This window comes from Asparagus officinalis, chromosome 4 (genome assembly GCF_001876935.1).
Source record: "Asparagus officinalis chromosome 4, Aspof.V1, whole genome shotgun sequence".
Taxonomy (NCBI): Eukaryota; Viridiplantae; Streptophyta; class Magnoliopsida; order Asparagales; family Asparagaceae; genus Asparagus; species Asparagus officinalis.
Genome location: NC_033797.1, coordinates 8,610,804 through 8,628,690, shown reverse-complemented (window position 1 = coordinate 8,628,690; position 17,887 = coordinate 8,610,804). Strand labels below are relative to the sequence as shown.

Genomic DNA, 17,887 nt, shown 5'->3' with positions numbered 1-17,887 from the left:
TACACAGTTTAAGGAATCATATGGTGCCCAAGTGGGAGATTGTTGGATTTAATCTAATAAATCTATTTGTGGGCACATATGATTAATCAATGTGTATTGCTATCTTTCAGGATAACCCACTAAAGTGATCAATTAAGTTGGGTTAATTTGGTATTTAAATAAGTCATGGGGTTATATGTGCAGATACCAGGTTGTAATTGTAATTTATTGAGGGGCTAAATTACAAAAGTACAACATCTATAAATAAGGGGTTATGGTCCCTAACCTAGGGTTACACTCTGTAATTCTCTACACCCCCATCTAGCTAGAGAAATTCGGATTTAGAGAAACCCTAAGGTTAGAAGATCATCAAAAACCCAAATCAAGATTTCATCCATGGATTCAGGTATAAGCTTCCGCTCTTTTGATTTTTTGTTAATCTCTTTGAATTAATCATGGCTATATGGTTTTAGATCTCAAATTTTATGATGTAGATTTAACAAGGAAAACAAAAACAACATAACCCCAAACTTCACCACGAGACCCATGATCAGATATTAACTAAAAATCAAAAACCGTAAACATAACTACTTCCTTATCCATTTCCTTCACTCCAAACCACGTTCAAGAAAATACCGCCGAAAAATATATGTTAAAAAAATGCTTGAACTCCCTGTTTATAGTGCGTCAAAGTCATTGGGTTTTTGTGAACTAAGGGCACACCCTCTACCACACTCTCAACCACACCACCTCTCTTGCTATAGTTCACGGGGTCCACATGATATTTTAATTTTAAAATCTCGTATGGGCCCCGTGCACTATAGCAAGAGAGATGGTATGGTTGGGAGTGTGGTAGAGGGTGTGCCCCTATCATTATTTTTTTTGTGAAAACCTCAATGGACTTTTGAAGATGGGTCTTGACAAGAGGTGTATTTAAGTATTTAACTCTCTAAAATCATATTCTATTATTTATAAATTTACTTTATACTTATATTAATGGAGATTATGATGGTAATATTGAGGTTGCTGGTAAAGGTGTAGACACTGGAAGTGTTACATGCAACTCAAGTCAGTCTTCATCCGATAGAATATGAAGAAATTTTCTAAACAAACTCATTCATAATTTTTTTTTCTAAAAATAGACTCCCTTGAGTTTTTTTTTTTTACAAAAATCGACTCATTTTGTCTTAATCCGGTTTCTAAATAGTCGGGGTTGCCAATGTTAGGGTTTAGGATTATAATTGAGGGTTTACAACATCCTAAATGGTCGGGGTTGGCAACCCCGACTATTTAGGAACCAGATTAAAATAAAATAGGTCTATTTTTGTAAATAAAACTCAATGTGGCCTATATTTAGAAGAAAATATGAATGAGTTTATTTAGAAAATTTCTTTGGTAGAATATCTCTTGGTTCTTTGTTTTTTTGTTATGCTCCTTTCCTTTTTAATTTATTATATATTTTTGAGGAAAGTCAATTTATAAGCTAATATTTATATGTGCTTCACACTACAAATAACAAATGTCATGATAATGTGCGGAGCGTATCTCCTCATTACATTTTGAATTGGAAAATGTCATATATATAAAGTAAAAGTTGTATGTACATTTTTTTCTTACTGAATTTAAAATGCAATGTTCTTGATAACATTCTGTTGCGATTGAATTGTACAAATTTTATTAAAATATGTACTGTATCATGTACGCATTGCGTACACCGGACGGAGTACTGGTTGATATAACCAAAAGAGACCACTGAGGTTAATTTTGATTCCAACTTTAATAGGTTAACTTCTATTTTAAGACAAAGATTTTAACTTTAAAATCAATGATTTTCTTTGTATGTCATAATTAACCTTGTGAAAAATTCTCAAATGTTGTGATGATTGGTTTCTCCTTTACTTCCATAGTAACGTTTGCGTAATTTCGAAGTCGTTAATATTGCTTTTTCTAGTTGGATTGGATTATGTTGAATTACTAGAATTGCTTTTTGTAGTCACTTTTGGTTGTATCGATTAAACGCGGAATAAAGTTAAATCTATGGACCTTTGAGAGTGATTAATGGGGAAAAAGGAAATTTTGGGTGTCAAAGAACATAAAAAAAAACGGTTCAAGTAAAAAAACAAGGGGAAAAAAAATAAGGTCCTACCGGGATTCGAACCCAGGTCGCCAGATTCAAAGTCTGGAGTGCTAACCACTACACCATAGAACCGATATTCGAAAACTGCAATAAAATCTGTTATAACTTATTTAACAACAACATTCAAACATTAGGGATGAGCATAGTTCAGTTTAAACCGAACAAACTGGCCGAAATTTTGGTTCGGTTTGGGTCGGGTTAAAGTTTTTTCAACCCGAATTGCCCAAACTAATCGAATTGTATTACCCATTCTAATTACTATTTGCATCCGCTTAACCCGATCCATTATAGTTCATATAGAGTTGCTTCGTTGCAGCTTGATATTTTTTCTCTCACACAACCTGATAGTGATGAAATACCCCAACAATGGTGTCCTCTCCAACTCTAAGGTTTTTCATCATCTCTAGTTCTCTATCTCTCTCTATTATCTATTCGCTTCTTCTACTTTGGACAAATCCATATTGAAGGTAAGAAACTTAAACCATAATGTTGATTCTAATATTTTCTTAATTTTCTCCTCAATTGATACACATAATGCAAGAGAATCTTTGGATCAGACTTCTCTTTGGGTCATACTTATAATTTTATAGAAACTATACCCAACATCCAAATTATTACATTTTTTTCTTTTGTCTATCAGATTGAGATAACTTTAATTCTTTATGTAAGATTTCTCTAAAAAAATTGATGTAAGCTTTGGCTTATTCTGATTTCCACATCTAATATTCAGTAGCATTTGATAGTTTATGAATTTTAATAAATTGAAGTGTAATAGACTTCTTTCTATGTCAACAAATTAGAGGTGAAATTAAATTTGGACATAACATTTGTATATAAGTGACAACCGAACAAACCGATCTGAACCGAACCGAACCGACTTGAATCAGTTCGGTTCGGTTTTGAATGATAGACAGTTCGGTTCGGTTTGACCAAATTTGGCCAAAGACCGAACCGACCGACCAACCGATTGCACAACCCTATTCTACATTTTATGCATCTTTAAATAACCTAATTAAAATAAAGTAAATAGAACTTTTTCCGTAAAGATATACATGATAATGTACAAAATTGATTGGTAGGTGTATCTCTCTAGTATTATAAGCCAATTACTCAAATATTTGCAATTTGATACTGAGGGGGGGTTAGTCATCTAGAACTTAAAATTGGAATTGAGATAATTTATGGGATAAATTTTTAAGGTGTTAGTCGCATAGAACTAGGAAATGTGATATTTTTATATAGTGTTAGTCAAGTAGAACTTTTGTAGAACTAGAACTGTATTATTTTTTTGGTGCGTTAGTCAAGTAGAATTCTACTAGAATTAGAATTGGGATAATTGGTCATAATTATCCCACAAATTATACTACCTATATATATAACCATAAGTTCTATTCTCTCAAATTATCCCACACATTGGAAAGAATATAATTGGGAAAAAAAGTGAAACGCCGCCTCCCTCCCTCTTGGTTAGTTTCTCCGCCTAGAAAATTTCTCTGCCATGAAGTCAATCATCCGTTCATTTTTCTGTCTTTACTTTGTTTTTGTGATGATTAGATCTTTTATTATTATCTTCAAGATGTATTACTTTATTGATAGCTTTTTGACGTTAAATTACTTTATTATTATTTGTTTGATCTAAGTTTTCTCTCCACAACAGTGGTTTAGGTTAAGAATATAGTGTTGGTGGGTTAATGCTAAAGTTATGCAGGCTATTTATGTTTTTTTATAAGTTAGAAAGCAACTTTGCGATCACATTGATTATTAGATGTTAAATGGTTAATGGTGATATCTATTATTATTAAATCGGCTCACTAAATTGATTGAGATATTTATAGTTCATCTGTCGATCATCTGTTTAGCGGCCATGGATGATTTCTGTGTACATTTTATTTATTTGCTAATTTGGTTTCAGCGATCATGATGAGATTGGTCCAAATGGTTAATGGCTGAAAAATACTTATTTTTATTTATTTATGATGTTATGAGATTTGAACTTCGACATTTATGATCCTCCACTAGAAGCTCCACAAAATGTTCCTGATACAGACGATGACTTTAATAAAGAAGATGAGTTACAGACTCAACGAGCAGCTGTAGGAGCTTGGAGAAATTCTATGGCAGATGTCATGTGGGATGATATAAGCCATGTGGGATGATGGAAGTCGAGTCACTCTAGGGATTTAGATTTTATTTATTTGTAAATTTTTTTATTATTTGAGATGAATAGTGATGCTTTATTGCATTATATTTTATAGTTATTACTAGAATTTGCTTATCAATATTATATTATTTTTAATATACAATTATGAACAATAGTAATTTATACCCACCATTACCCCCACCACATTATCCTACTAAATTATGCAACTTCATAATATTATCCATCATTATTCCATCAAATTATCCTACCAAATTATCCCACTTTACCAATTATCCATCATTGTTCCACTAAATTATCCCAGTGTCAAAAACCAAATTATCCCACTTTACCAATTATCCATCATTGTTCCACTAAATTATCCCAGTGTCAAAAAATTATCCCACTTTACCAATTATCCCAGTTCTATCAAAAAATTATCCCACTTTACCAATTATCCCAGTTCTACTTAAAAAGTTCTAGGTGACTAACCCCCCCTGAGTATTTTCTCACGTTACCTCCTGTATTTAAAAAGATATTAAAATTCTATTAATTTTCTGAGTGATCTCATTAATCATACTGTTTTATGCATCATTTTTTAGATCAAGCTCATATTATTGGCCTCACAAACTGTGATCTCATTACTTCAGCATTTGGAAAGTTCCTCAACAGCACAATTTACATACCAAAAATCATGAATGATGTAAATAAGCTAAATTTAATTTAGCTCAATAGCTTGGTTTCTCTTTAGTTTAAAAGTTTCTTGAATTTAAGAAATAGATTAGTAAATTCAATTGTAAATTCAACATTTTTATATAATGAGCCATGCTGGAAAAAATTTAGGAGATGATACAGTCAATTTAACATGTGGCGTTTGTTGCAATGACACTAACCTAATCCCACTTTTTGGGCCTGTTTGTTTCGCAAAAAATTGCAGAAAGTGAGGGAAAGAAAATGAATTTTGATGTTTTTATCTACTTATTGATGTTTTTATCTACTTTTTGATGTTTGGTTCATCAAAATTCGGAAAGAAAGTGAGAGAGAAAATGAGTTGTCACTAGGGGTGTTAACGGAGCGGATACGGCTCGGATATGACACTTACCATATCTATATCCGCTTACCCATCTCGGATACGGATACGGATACGGATATACATCAGTAAGAAAAATTCATATCCATATCCGCCAAAATCGGATACGGTTACGGATATAGATGCAGATATATAAACGGATATGCATGCGAATACAAAAAGGATATGAGAAAACTAGATAGTTTTAGAAAAATATATTGATATGATACAAAAAGAGTTCGTTAATATGTTCATTATGATTGAAAAGCTAAGATTAGACATCTTGATCATCAAAATTAACCACAAATCCATAATCTAATAATCGAAACTTTAGTAAGAGTATGACCAATATGTATTCGGATATTTTCGGATACGGATACGGATATTTCACTACAAAACCATATCCGTTACCATATCCTATCGGTTATAGATTTGAGTAACCATATTCGTATCCTAACGGATACGGTTACAGATATTTCCTCGGATATGGATACGGTTTGGCACCCCTAGTTGCCACCATATTATTGGATAAGATGGGTAATTTTTGATGTTTTCCTCTACTTTCTTTATTTTTTGTTCTTTCGTGTGTTTGGTTCATTCTTAAAACTAAGAAAATAAATGAGAGAAAATGAGCTGTCATTATATTATTGGATGATGTGACCCATACTTAGGAAAATCAATTTTCTTGTTTTTTGGAGGAAATGGATGAAAGGAAATTTTAATGAGATATGATAAGTTGTCACCATATTATTGGATGATGTGAGTAATTTTTAAAGATAATAGAAAGTGAAGGAAAGTTGGGTGAGGTGAGTTAGATGAGTTGATTGATATGACTCATTTTTTGTGTTTAGTTTATTTTTAAAAGTAAAAAATGAGATATGATTGGACGAGTTGTCACAATATTATTGGGGGAAAGTGGAGAAAGTGAAGGAAAGTGGGTTTAAAGAAAGTGGGGGAAAGTGAAAAAGTGAAGGAAAGTGGGTTTTGGATTCTAGGGGAAACGAAACAAACATGCCCTTTAAGGAAAAGAGGGAAGTAACATAAGCAGAGAAAACAGAATGCTTTACTTTTATTCTTTTTTGTACTCGATAGGATGCTTGACACCAAACTCTTTATTGACATATGATAAATTTGCAATAGCCACTGTCACATAAATATTTACTTTCCAAGGAAAAGTGCGTTGTCGGGCAAGAGTTTTATTATTCACATTATTGAACATAATTACAACTATATAACATTACATTTCCTTGCAATTTCCCACTCGAATTTATATTCCTCCATAACCAAATTATCCCTGGTCATATGTAGTTTCCTAATATCTCTTTGTATTCTACTAACTCTGTATGTGTATGTAGCTCCTACTAGGAGATAAACATTTCTCGTGCTCAGGTACAGGCAAATACGCAGAAGATTGGATCAAACCCCTCTCTTCATCATTAGGGAGTGAAGGAATGATGAGGTCCTCTTTATCACCGAGATTTGGTTCTTCGGTTTCAAGCATTAGATCAAAGTCTCTCAGGAACTTCAGCTGCTGGCTAAGAGAAGCTATTGTATTCTGGCAGTCTGCTAATTTTCCAGCAGCTACGGCAGTCTCTCTTTCCTGTAAGCAAAACAAGGCGGAGGCATTAAGGGTTTAAAATCAAAATAAAAAATGTTAAGCTGGTTTTTGCATATTCAATTCCTTCATGTTTGCATTTGTCATTGTCAGATTTGAAGTTTCTCTATGAATCTATTATAACTATTTTTTAGAGTTAGGTAGTTCCTTTTAACACAAATTTGTACTAGATATTAAAAACTAAATTAGTATGTTCATATTAGTATTTTTCTCAGAGTATCATAAATAAAAGGTGCACATTTGGAGATAAACAAAGTTTTGTGCTGGATTACCGTGTATTTGATGACTTTCAGTCTTATGGAACAGATATTAATCCAAAGTTCAAGATGTTTATGGAAATATGATGTACATGAGAGTTCAGGGTAAGTATGTGGATTTTAATATCTTCAAAGAAAGTGGCAGTTATGCACATTTTAGAAAATCAATCAACCTTATTCTGTCCTAATATAATGAACATTAACAACTCTGGTAAACTAAATACAATTCATAATATGGTTGAATTATCCCGCATGATAATTCATAAACAGACCCGAAGCTACTCAGTTAGCAGGTAGGGCACTTCGAGTCTTAAAATTATGCAGCAGTTTGAGATTCATTAAACAGCGAAAATATTTTAGAAAAAATAACTAGCACAGTTGAGATTTACCTGTCTTATCTTTGGTTCCCTCACTGCGCGTACAGGCTGTTGGAGCTCCACATCCCACTTCATCCTTTCAAGCTCGTCCTTCAAGCTCCGACAATTGGCTGCAAATCCTGCAGACAATTTCCTCTCCTCTTCAGTTTCCTTCTCCAGAGAGATCACCTTCTCACGTAACTTCTCAACTTCCAGATTTGCCGATTCAAGCTGAGACTGAAATTCTCTGTGTTTCTCAGCTTCCTCTTCTAACAAATACACTTTTTGATGAAGTCCCCTAACTTCTAGATGCTTCGAGCTGAGCTGGGACTCAATTTCTTCTCTCTTTGCTTCTAATGCCTCCCAATGTTTACATTTAGCTGCAAAATTTGAAGATGACGCCCTTTCTGCATCAATTTCTTTCTCTAATATTGCCATTTTCTCTCCTAGCCTCCGAGCTTCCAAGCGTGCTGACTCAAGCAGAGAATTCAATTTCTCATCCTTTGCCTCTAACACCTGCACCCTAGATATCAAGTCTGCAGACAATGCCCTTTCTGTTTCAAGCTCCTTTTCTAATATTCTTATTTTCTCCCTTAGTTTCCCAGCTTCCGTATGTGAAACCTCGAGCTGTGACTCTAATACTTCTCTCTGTTCCTCTAAACCCTCCACCTTAGCTTTGAACTCTGCAGACAGTGCACTCTGCTCCTCTAGCTTCCCTTCTAACAAACAAACTTTACGTTGTAACTCCTCTCCTTTATATTTTGATGATGTAAGATTCGCCTCTAATCTCATCCTCTCATCCTCAATGGTCTCCATTTTCTGACACTTTGCTGCAAGTTTAGCAGATAAAGCCCTCTCCTCCACAATATCCCCCTCTAGTAAACCTACCTTCGTTCTTACCTTCTCGACTTCCATACTTACTGACATGAGTTGAGACTCCAGCTGCTTTTTCTCAAAAGTTAAGGCCTCTATATTCTGGCACTTAATTTCTAATTCTGCAGAGATTCTTTCAACTAACCCCACCTTCTCATGAAGCTTTTTAACTTTGAAATTCATTGCTTCGAGCTGAGACTCCAATTCTTTTTTCCTCGACTCCAGGGACTCTACTTCCATCTCAAAGGCATGCTTTGACCCGTTAGCAGAATTCAGCTGCCTCTGCAGCTCAATCAACTTATCCTCGGCTATTGTCAGCTGCTCATGAGAAGCATTAAGCTGATCTCTAGTTTCAGCTAATACAAGCTCCGTGTCTTGTTTATCAATTGCCATCTTCTCAATCTTCTCCTCCAACACCTTAATCTTGGATTGTTGAGCTGAAGACACGGCCCCTGATGGATTTTCTTTAGCAACTGATGGGTTTGTGCTTCTGTCAAGCTCAATGTTAGATACACCATTATTGGCTTCAGGCAATGCAGCAAGCCTTTCCATCTCAAGAAAATCATCCATCAGGTCAATCCCCAACGAAGAAGTGAGATTACTATTCAGGACCTTGTCGTTCTTGAACTGATCAAGTTCGACAACGAAAGCTGAAGCCCATGAATCAGAGCGACAGTCCCCGCTATCGGATTGGCTATCTGTAAGGCTCTCAGCACAAACTGAATTAGTTATGCGCTTGTTGTCTTTAAATGGTGATGACCTCTTTGCAGCAGCTCGTAGTCTACGGCATTCAGCTTCAAGCTTAGCAACCTTCTTTATACTCTCCAGATGCTGCTTGCTGGCAGTTTCAGCTGCATGTATACTAAATTCCCTCTCGAAGTTCTTCATCTGGAGATCATCAAATGCAGCAAGGAGCTCAACCTTGAGGGTTGAATTCTCTTTCTCAAGGGCTTGGAGTTTCAACAGGTGGTCATAGTCAATGGAGATTTTGGCTTCGGTTGTTCGGGCTTCTAGCTGTGCTTGGAGCTCAGTTACATGAGTCTCAAGCTCTAATTTTTGGGACTCCCATTCATTGGTTTTCTTAATGAGCGTGTCATTAAATTTTTGTTCCTGCTCTTCCCTTGATTGCCTAAGTTGCCTTACACATTCCTTCAGGGCACCATCAAGATTGTGAATTCTGTCTTCAAGGGCAGAGTTCTTCTTAGTTGTGGCTTCAAGCTGCTGCTTTAGAGTTGCAACCTCCAGTTCTGCCTTTTCCCACCCTACAGAAGTGTGTTTAGAGTTTTAAATACTTTGGTGTCTGAACGAATTTTAGATTTAAATGAGGCAGTGGACAGTATTATGATATGGCTGAATGGAAAAAAAAATGGTTTCTTTTCTCGATCAAACTGATCCTGGCATGATGAATACTCTTCAATCTTCGCAGCATCATAGCAGATCTTTCGTACAAGATGATAGCAGAGGTACGTTGATCATTCAGTAGAAACTTGTGCACAATTAATTTGTTTTACCTCAATGAATTAAGAAGTGCAAATTTCACTTTCAAAATAGGCAAAATCACACCCAACCATGGTTGATAAAAAAAAAATACTTAAGTGATACTTCTCCCACATACCAATGATGGATCAAATTAACATGGAATCTCAATATCTAGGAAGAAGTACATTTCCAGTCTATGAAGTCAAAATTCGTAAATATTGCAGTTGCATGATGTCAACATATTAGGCATTAACAATTTTCATTTTATCCAGGATAAAGTTTGCGCGATCTCTGTTTAATAAAAAGACAATAAAAGGACTACCTTGTTAACCTATTATGGATACATACAAATCAACATGACCCTGTTACCCATAATTGAACAACGTTGATCATCAAAATGCATGGGACATCAAGGTGAAAGTACAGGAATCAGGTATTCTAGCATAAACCTATAGAAAGCATCAATTAAAATTGGAATGTAATGCTTCAAGATTAACAGGATCAAGCTGCTTGTAGGTATATATGATTCATCCAATATATCAAGGGTGAGGTGACTGCAGTCTGCTCACATTAGAAAGAGATCATGGAGTAAAGCAAGCAAACCAATAATGAGAAAGAGGTTATTGAGTAAAGCAATTTCCTACATCTGATCCAAGTTGCAACAACCATAATTTTACCCATGCTTGAGTCACAGAAGAGAATGAATACAATAACATATCAAGAGAAGCTGTGAGTACTTGTGTTGGAAAGTGAATTTATATTTATTCAGAACCATGGACAATACTTAAATAATTAAAACTTCTTGTTTCTTGAGTTGATTTCTAATATATTCAATAAATAAAAAATAATCAAGGTATATTTCAAATGACTTAACTATCCCATTATTATGCCAAATTATAAAACTGATACCTGCAACAGCTTCCTCTGCAACCTTGGCATGTTGCTTCACCAAGTCCTCTTTTGCACTTATGTTGAAAAGAGCAGCCGATAATTTCTCATTAAGACTCTTTACAGTATCATTAACTTCACGACTAATGATTTTGGATGAAATGTCAGGTGAATGAGCATTATTTGGGGAATCGTTAACTGAAGAGCCTTTCAATGCCTCCTGTTAAAAAATCAGTACATTCATATCTTACTAGTTGTACCCATTCAAAGTGACAGATCAGGCATGAATTCGAACAGATAGGTTATCTTTGACAAAATGTTCCTATAGCTGAAGAATATTAAGTGAATATATGGAACATCTGAATGTAGTGCAATTGACGTAAATATATTGTTAAAGAATATGCTTGTTATGTTACGGAGTAATTACATATAGTATTCATATTACTAAAAAGTTTCTATCACGTTAATCAAAGGAGAACATGAATGTTAGTAGATTGAGGAGAAAAAATAAAAAGTAGAAGCTTCTGTGGAAAAAAAAATTGGGGAATACTCGGGCTATGCTAAACCCCTAAAACAGCAGAAACGCAATATAAAGAAAAGTACACCAAGATTTAACGAGGTTTGGTAAACTTGTCTACGTCCTCGGGAGCTACACGGTTAATTTCTTATAAATCAACAAGAAATTACAATGTAAGAGTAGATCTCAAACTTGAGATCTCTCAATAAAAAATTCATTATTGTAGCTACAGTAATAACCCTCTTCTTAAATACCCCCTTTAATTCTCCCCTCTTAAATTCCCTTTTTCTCAAACCCCCCTTCAAATCTCTGAAGGCGCTAGGAAAAAGAGAGCAGAGAGAGAAATTGTGCCGCCGCCGCCTAGAGTTTGAACTCGCGAGATGGGAGAGAGAACTGCCACAGCTGGAAGAGAAACGAGAAGAAGAGCCACCGAATCTCGTGCTCAGGGTTTCCCTTTTATAGGGAAACCCTAGCGACAGGCTGGCGATAGGCTGTTGCCAGCCATGTGCTTGTGACCTCGCCTGCGGGTGCCTCGACCTCGCATGGATCTTGCGATCTCGAGCTCGCCTGACGATCTTCTCAAGCTCGCCTCGAGCTCGTCATCGACCTCGTCTGCTCGCCTACGGAGGTTTGTGTCTACACCCGACACTAACAATCTCCCACTTGGAGCTCAAACCGCCATCAGTAGGCTATCTCAACAAACACCTTCTCATGTGTGGCTCCGTCTTCATCACCTATGCATAAAGGTCAACTGAAGTAACGCACAACTCCAGTTTTTGAAAGGTCACTACATTCGTCAACATATCCGTTGGATTCTTACTTCCTTGGATCTTCTGTTGAAATCCTTTGGCAACTTGTCGGGCTCTGTATCTTCTGGAACCATTCTGTTCCTTTTTCGCTCGATATACCCACTTGTTGTGATGTGCCTTCTTCCCCATGGGTAACTCAGCTAGTTCTCATGTTTGGTTGGAGATCAGAGATTTCATCTCTTCTTTCATGGCAAGCTCCCACTTGCTCGCATCTCTACTCTGACAAGCTTCATCAAAGCTTTCAGGCTCCCCTCCATCTGTTAGCAACATATAATTCATGTAATTGTTGTTAGGCACAGGAGGACGAGAAGATCTTCTTAATATCGGAGCTGGTACGTCGGGCTCCTGCGCACCGTTCTGTCCAACAGGCTCTTTTGACTGAGGACCTTCTGCATTGAGTTCTTTCGAGAGGTTGCGCGGGACATCATCAGCATCTACAAATGTTAACTCGCTCTCTGAGTCATTTGTCTTGTGCATGTCCTTGTACATCATCTTCTCGTTGAATATCACATTTCTTCTCTTGATCACCTTCTTGTTTTTGTTATCCCAAATACGGTAGCCGAACTCATCTTCACCATACCCGATGAATGTGCATTTCTTAGACTTGGGATCAAGCTTATTCCTGTCTTGATCACTAATGTGCACATAAGCTACACAAACGAAAACTTTGAGATATGAGAGGCTTACCTCCTTTTCGCACCATACCTCCTCTGGTATTCTGTGCTCTAATGAAACTGATGGACCTCGGTTAATCAAGTAAGTTGTTGTGTTGATCGCTTCTGCCCAGAACTGTTTCGGTAGGCCTGACTGTATCCGAATGCTTCTGGCTCTTTCTGTCAACGTTCGGTTCATTCGCTTAGTTACACCATTTTGCTGAGACGTGCCGAGCACGGTTCTCTCCATCCTGACCCCGTGCTCATAGCAGAACTTCTTGAATCTGGTGTCTTCATACTCACCAACATTGTCTGTTCTGAGTTTCTTTATTCTCAGACCGGTCTCATTCTCGATCATGGATTTTCATCTCCTGAAAGCCTCAAATACTTTTGACTTATGATTCAGAAAGTAGACGCACACTTTCCGAGAGTGATCATCGATAAAAGTCACGAAGTAGTGTTTCTCACCAATGGACGCGGTGGTGGTTGGTCCCCAAACATCTGAGTGAACGAGCTCTAGCTTATTTTTCCTGAGGGTTTTACCACTTGTTTAAAAACTGACTCTCTTCTGCTTTTCAAGTATGCATTCTTCACACATATCAATCTCTACTGATTGTAAACCTAAGAGTTTTTTCCTTTATGTGCATAATCTCCATCCCCTTTTCACTCATATGATCGAGTCTCTGGTGTCACAACTTTAAAGTCTCATTGCTTGCTACAACTGAGATCAAACAACATGCACCTGCTGTCATATACAGGCTACCAGTCTTTCTGTCTCAGGTAATTGTCATTGCATCTTTTAAAATCCTCCAATCATCACCATAAAAAGTCATAGTGTAGCTTTCACTAGCCAACTAGCTTACTGAGATTAAGTTCTTTTTCAGGTCGGGAATATGTCTGACATCCTTCAGCTCCCACACTGACCCGTTCAACTTAATCTTTACTATACCTTTGTCAATAATGGCACACTATTGTTCATTACCAAGGTATACATTTCTAAGGTTTCTGAAAATATACTTCTCGAGGAATTCTTTCTGAGAAGTAATATGGAATGATGCTCCAAAGTCCAACACTCAAGACTCCTCCTTGCTCTCCGAAAAGCATATCAATGCATCATCTCCTCCTGAGGTGGAAGCAACATTTGCATCTGCTTTTGCCTCATACTCCTTTTGTGCACTCTTGCACTGATTCTTGTAGTGCTCGGTTTTTCCACACTTCCAACACTCGATAGTCTTTGAGCTATTAGGATTCCTGGATTTGGACCCCCTGTCCTCTGATCCATTTCCTCTGCTTGAATCCTCTTGACTCTGTATGCAATACTGAAGAGGTTGTAGCTTCACTCAACTCTCTTCGTCGTATTTCCTCACTGAGAATCAGATCACGAACGTCATCAAACTTTAACTTGTTGCTTCCCGACGAGCTACTCACAGCTGTGACTGTAACATTCCAGCTTTCTAGTAGAAAAGACAAAAGGATCAACGTTCGTACTTCTTCATCAAACTCAATATCAACTGAACTCAATTGGGTCGTAATTGTATTGAGTTCATTGAGATGATGTGCTACCGATGCACCTTCCGTCATTCACAGATTGAATAACGGTCTCATCAAATGAACTTTGTTTAAGGCTGATGGCTTTTCATACATATTTGAGAGTGCTGTCATAAGATTCACCGTGGTCCTTTCCTTTGTAATGTTAAAAGCAACATTGCGGGTTAACGTCAAACGGATAACCCCGAGAGCCTTTCTGTCTAGAAGATTACAATCTTCTCCCTTCATACCCTCTGACTTCTTCGCAGAAAGAGGTTGATACAAATTTTTTAATATAGATTATCCTCTAACTATAATTTTCAGAATCCGAAATCTGATCCATCAAACTTTTCTAATCTCACATTTTCTTCATCTGCGGTCATCGCTCCCATTTAAATCTGACTTCCTCTAAATCGTTTCAGGCTATGATACCAGTTGTTGGGGAATACCAGGGGCTACGCTAAACCTCAAAAACAGTAAAAAAACAATATAGAGAAAAGTACACTAAGATTTAACGAGGTTCGGCAAACTTGTCTACGTTCTCGGGAGTCACACAGTTAATTTCTTATAAATTAACAAGAAATTACAATGTAAGAGCAGATCTCAAACTTGAGATCTCTCAATAAAAAATCCATTACTGTAGCTACAGTAATAACCCTCTTCTTAAATACCCCCTTTAATTCTCCCCTCTTAAATTCCCTTTTTCTTAAACCCCCTTCAAATCTCTGAAGGCGCTGGGAAAAAGAGAGCATAGAGAGAAATCGCGTTGCCGCCGCCTAGGGTTTGAACTCGCGAGAGGGGAGAGAGAATCGCCGCCGTCGGAAGAGAAACGAGAAGAAGAGCCACCAAATCTCGTCCTCGGAGTTTCCCTTTTATAGGGAAACCCTAGCGACAAGCTGTCGCCAGCCATGCGCGCGCGACCTTGCCTGGATCTTGCGATCTCGAGCTCGCCTGACGATCTTCTCAAGCCTCGCCTCGAGCTCACCGTCGACCTCACCTGCTCGCCTGCGGAGGTTTGTGTCTACACCCGACACTAACAGTAAAGTTATTAAGTGAAAACAACAAGCTTAGACTAGGAAAATGTACCACAGAACTAATAGGGAAAAGCTTGATTATATTTGACAAGAAAAAAAACTGAAAATAACAGATAACTAAATTTGAGCTGAAATTCACAGCTATTGCACCTCTCTTTCCTCACACAGTTCTCAAAGTCTGGAGAATGCCAAAATGTTTTCTCCTAGGTCGCCTCTTAAACTTGCACCTTGTCCTAGTGGCTAGGGCAATGAGGTTCCGAGGAAGGGAAGTAAACTTTAAGATCAGATATGTATTGCTCTGATGGATAATAATAATTAATGCGAAAAAACAAGATAGAATAGGAGAAAAACTACTAAAAGATATAGATTGCAGTTTCTTCAAGAATGCATCCATAGAACAACTTATCTACACAGAATCAAGAAGCCATATTAGATGCCCCTGCATTTTAAAATCAATTTTTCTTAATGCACAGATTGTAAAAATATAATCATTCACACACATCCAATATAAATAAAGAAAGAAAGAAAGAAAAAATTCATCCTCAAAACAAAGTTCAAGTTTCAAGATAAATAGATCGAAACTGCATAGAAATGAAAGCTAAATTGGCGAGGACAATGCCAATAATATAAATAATAGAATATAAATTTTAAGATAAAATCAATAATTTGAGGCGGATCTCTCACATCTTAACCGAACAGGTACAATCAAAACATATGTGCATTTGCATAATATGATTTCTTCAGATTAAACTAATTGATCGCAATCCTACACAAATTGAACGAGTCTCAAAATTTATTTATTCCAATGTTTAGATTAAAAAAGCAACAATAAAATACCTGATCATCGGAGTATCGCTCAGAGACAGAAGACACTGATCCAGAGCTCTCAGTCTCTCCTGGACTCTTCTCTGATGGTTTCCTTCTCCAGAGCCAACTCCTTCGATCCATTCCCCAATTCTCAACCGCCCCAAATACTCACCAAAACTCCGATTCAAAACCTAAAAACAATTCATCACCGACAAATTCACAAAAAGTCAAAAAAATACACCGTAAAAGTCCACATTGGAAAAACCCATTAACAAAAACCCACACTAAAACCTACCCATCTCCCAAAATCTCATCTTTCGAAGACCCATCAAAAGCAAACAAGCGATCGGATTGTACAAAGGAAACCCACCCTTTAAAAAGGATGTCAGCGAAGGGAGGGGGAGGATTTTGAATGGGATGTCACTGATTTTTCAATTCCTAATTGTTTGTCATCATTTATACATGTATAGCACTAAATTTATTTTAGTTAGTTTTTTAATTATTTTTAATGTTTACCTGTTTGAGAAAATTACGTGTGAAAAAGTATTTTGGCTTTTTCATGAGCCTTTTAATTATTTGGGTTTGGTGGGTGTGGAGATAGGAATCCGTTTCCCGCGCATAGAGCTGGCAATTTTTAATTTTCCTTTTTCATTTAATTTCTTTGTTTTTGGGTAAATTTCATGAACTTTCTTAAATATTCGGGAAAAAGGAACAATCTTTCTTCAGTCTTAGAAAAATGCTAATTTATTTTTAACATTTTAGACTTTCTATTACTTCACTTGATCCAATCTGGTATGTAAGGTATCTAATTTTTATTGTTTAATAAAAATTGTTGATGTCAGACATCAAAATTTAATATGGATTATGGAGAGTTTTAGTGTTTCTCAATCTTTTTTTATGGTTGATTATTGAACATGAGATTCGGTCTTGTACACAAACAATATGTAAAGTCATCAGAGTCTCCAGGGGTTCCTCCGACGATCAAGTTAGTATTGATCTTAAGTGGAGGAGAAAGTACGACTGCAGTGTGTTCTATTGCAAAAGATTATGTACTTCCATGCAGTAGACAGTGCACCTATTTATAGCAGATCTAGAAAGGCAATTGTGTAATTTCGACCAAGTCCAAGCAGTCTGCTTATTCGGCTGATACTTAATAGGTGTCGGCTACGGGTGATATGAGTTACCTTTGTGATTAATGCAAGGGTGACATGCAAAGTAAGATGCTGATGGGGTCCAATGAGTCATCGAGACTTTTGGAATCGACATAATAATGACTCTGAACATGCATTTAATGTGATGATGATCCGCTGTCAGCGAGGGGTTCGAGAAGGACCGCCTTTCATCTCAGTCTTGCAAGAGGGTCGAGAAAGGACGCTTTTCGACTCGGCCTCTCTGATGAAAGGGATTCTTGACTCGACCCAATGAACGACAATGCACAAAGTTAGTCTTTTTAGCAGGGTCTGAGTGAGGACGCCTTTTGACTCGCCCTTCTAGGAAGGGGCTGAGTGTTGATGTCTTCTGGTCTGATCTTCGTGGAGTCGGGTCAACTCGATGTATAGTTAATCTAGGACACACGCCATCTAGTGTGATTGGACTAACACTTGGTCATTTCTATGTTATAACAAAATTGTTATATATAACATATGTTTTATGAACATATATTTTAACCATGCAATAAGTGTATAGATCTTGAATTATTGTTATTTCTAGAATAGACAACATGTGCCCATAAAAAAAAAATCAAGGGTTA

The 17,887-nt window shown here is 36.7% G+C and overlaps 1 protein-coding gene and 1 non-coding gene across 2 annotated transcripts; both read right to left on the bottom strand.

Moving 5' to 3' along the window:
• TRNAQ-UUG lies at positions 2,117–2,188 on the bottom strand. The gene has a single exon. It is a non-coding gene; the product is annotated as a tRNA-Gln (tRNA).
• On the bottom strand, positions 6,414–16,640 carry LOC109836533 (filament-like plant protein 3). Its single transcript, XM_020404445.1, has 5 exons — positions 16,433–16,640; positions 16,168–16,328; positions 10,812–11,010; positions 7,584–9,685; positions 6,414–6,922 (listed from the first exon to the last, which is right to left on the bottom strand). The coding sequence occupies exons 2-5, from the start codon at positions 16,276–16,278 to the stop codon at positions 6,656–6,658; spliced, it is 2,679 nt and encodes an 892-aa protein (XP_020260034.1). The 5' UTR covers positions 16,279–16,328; positions 16,433–16,640; the 3' UTR covers positions 6,414–6,655.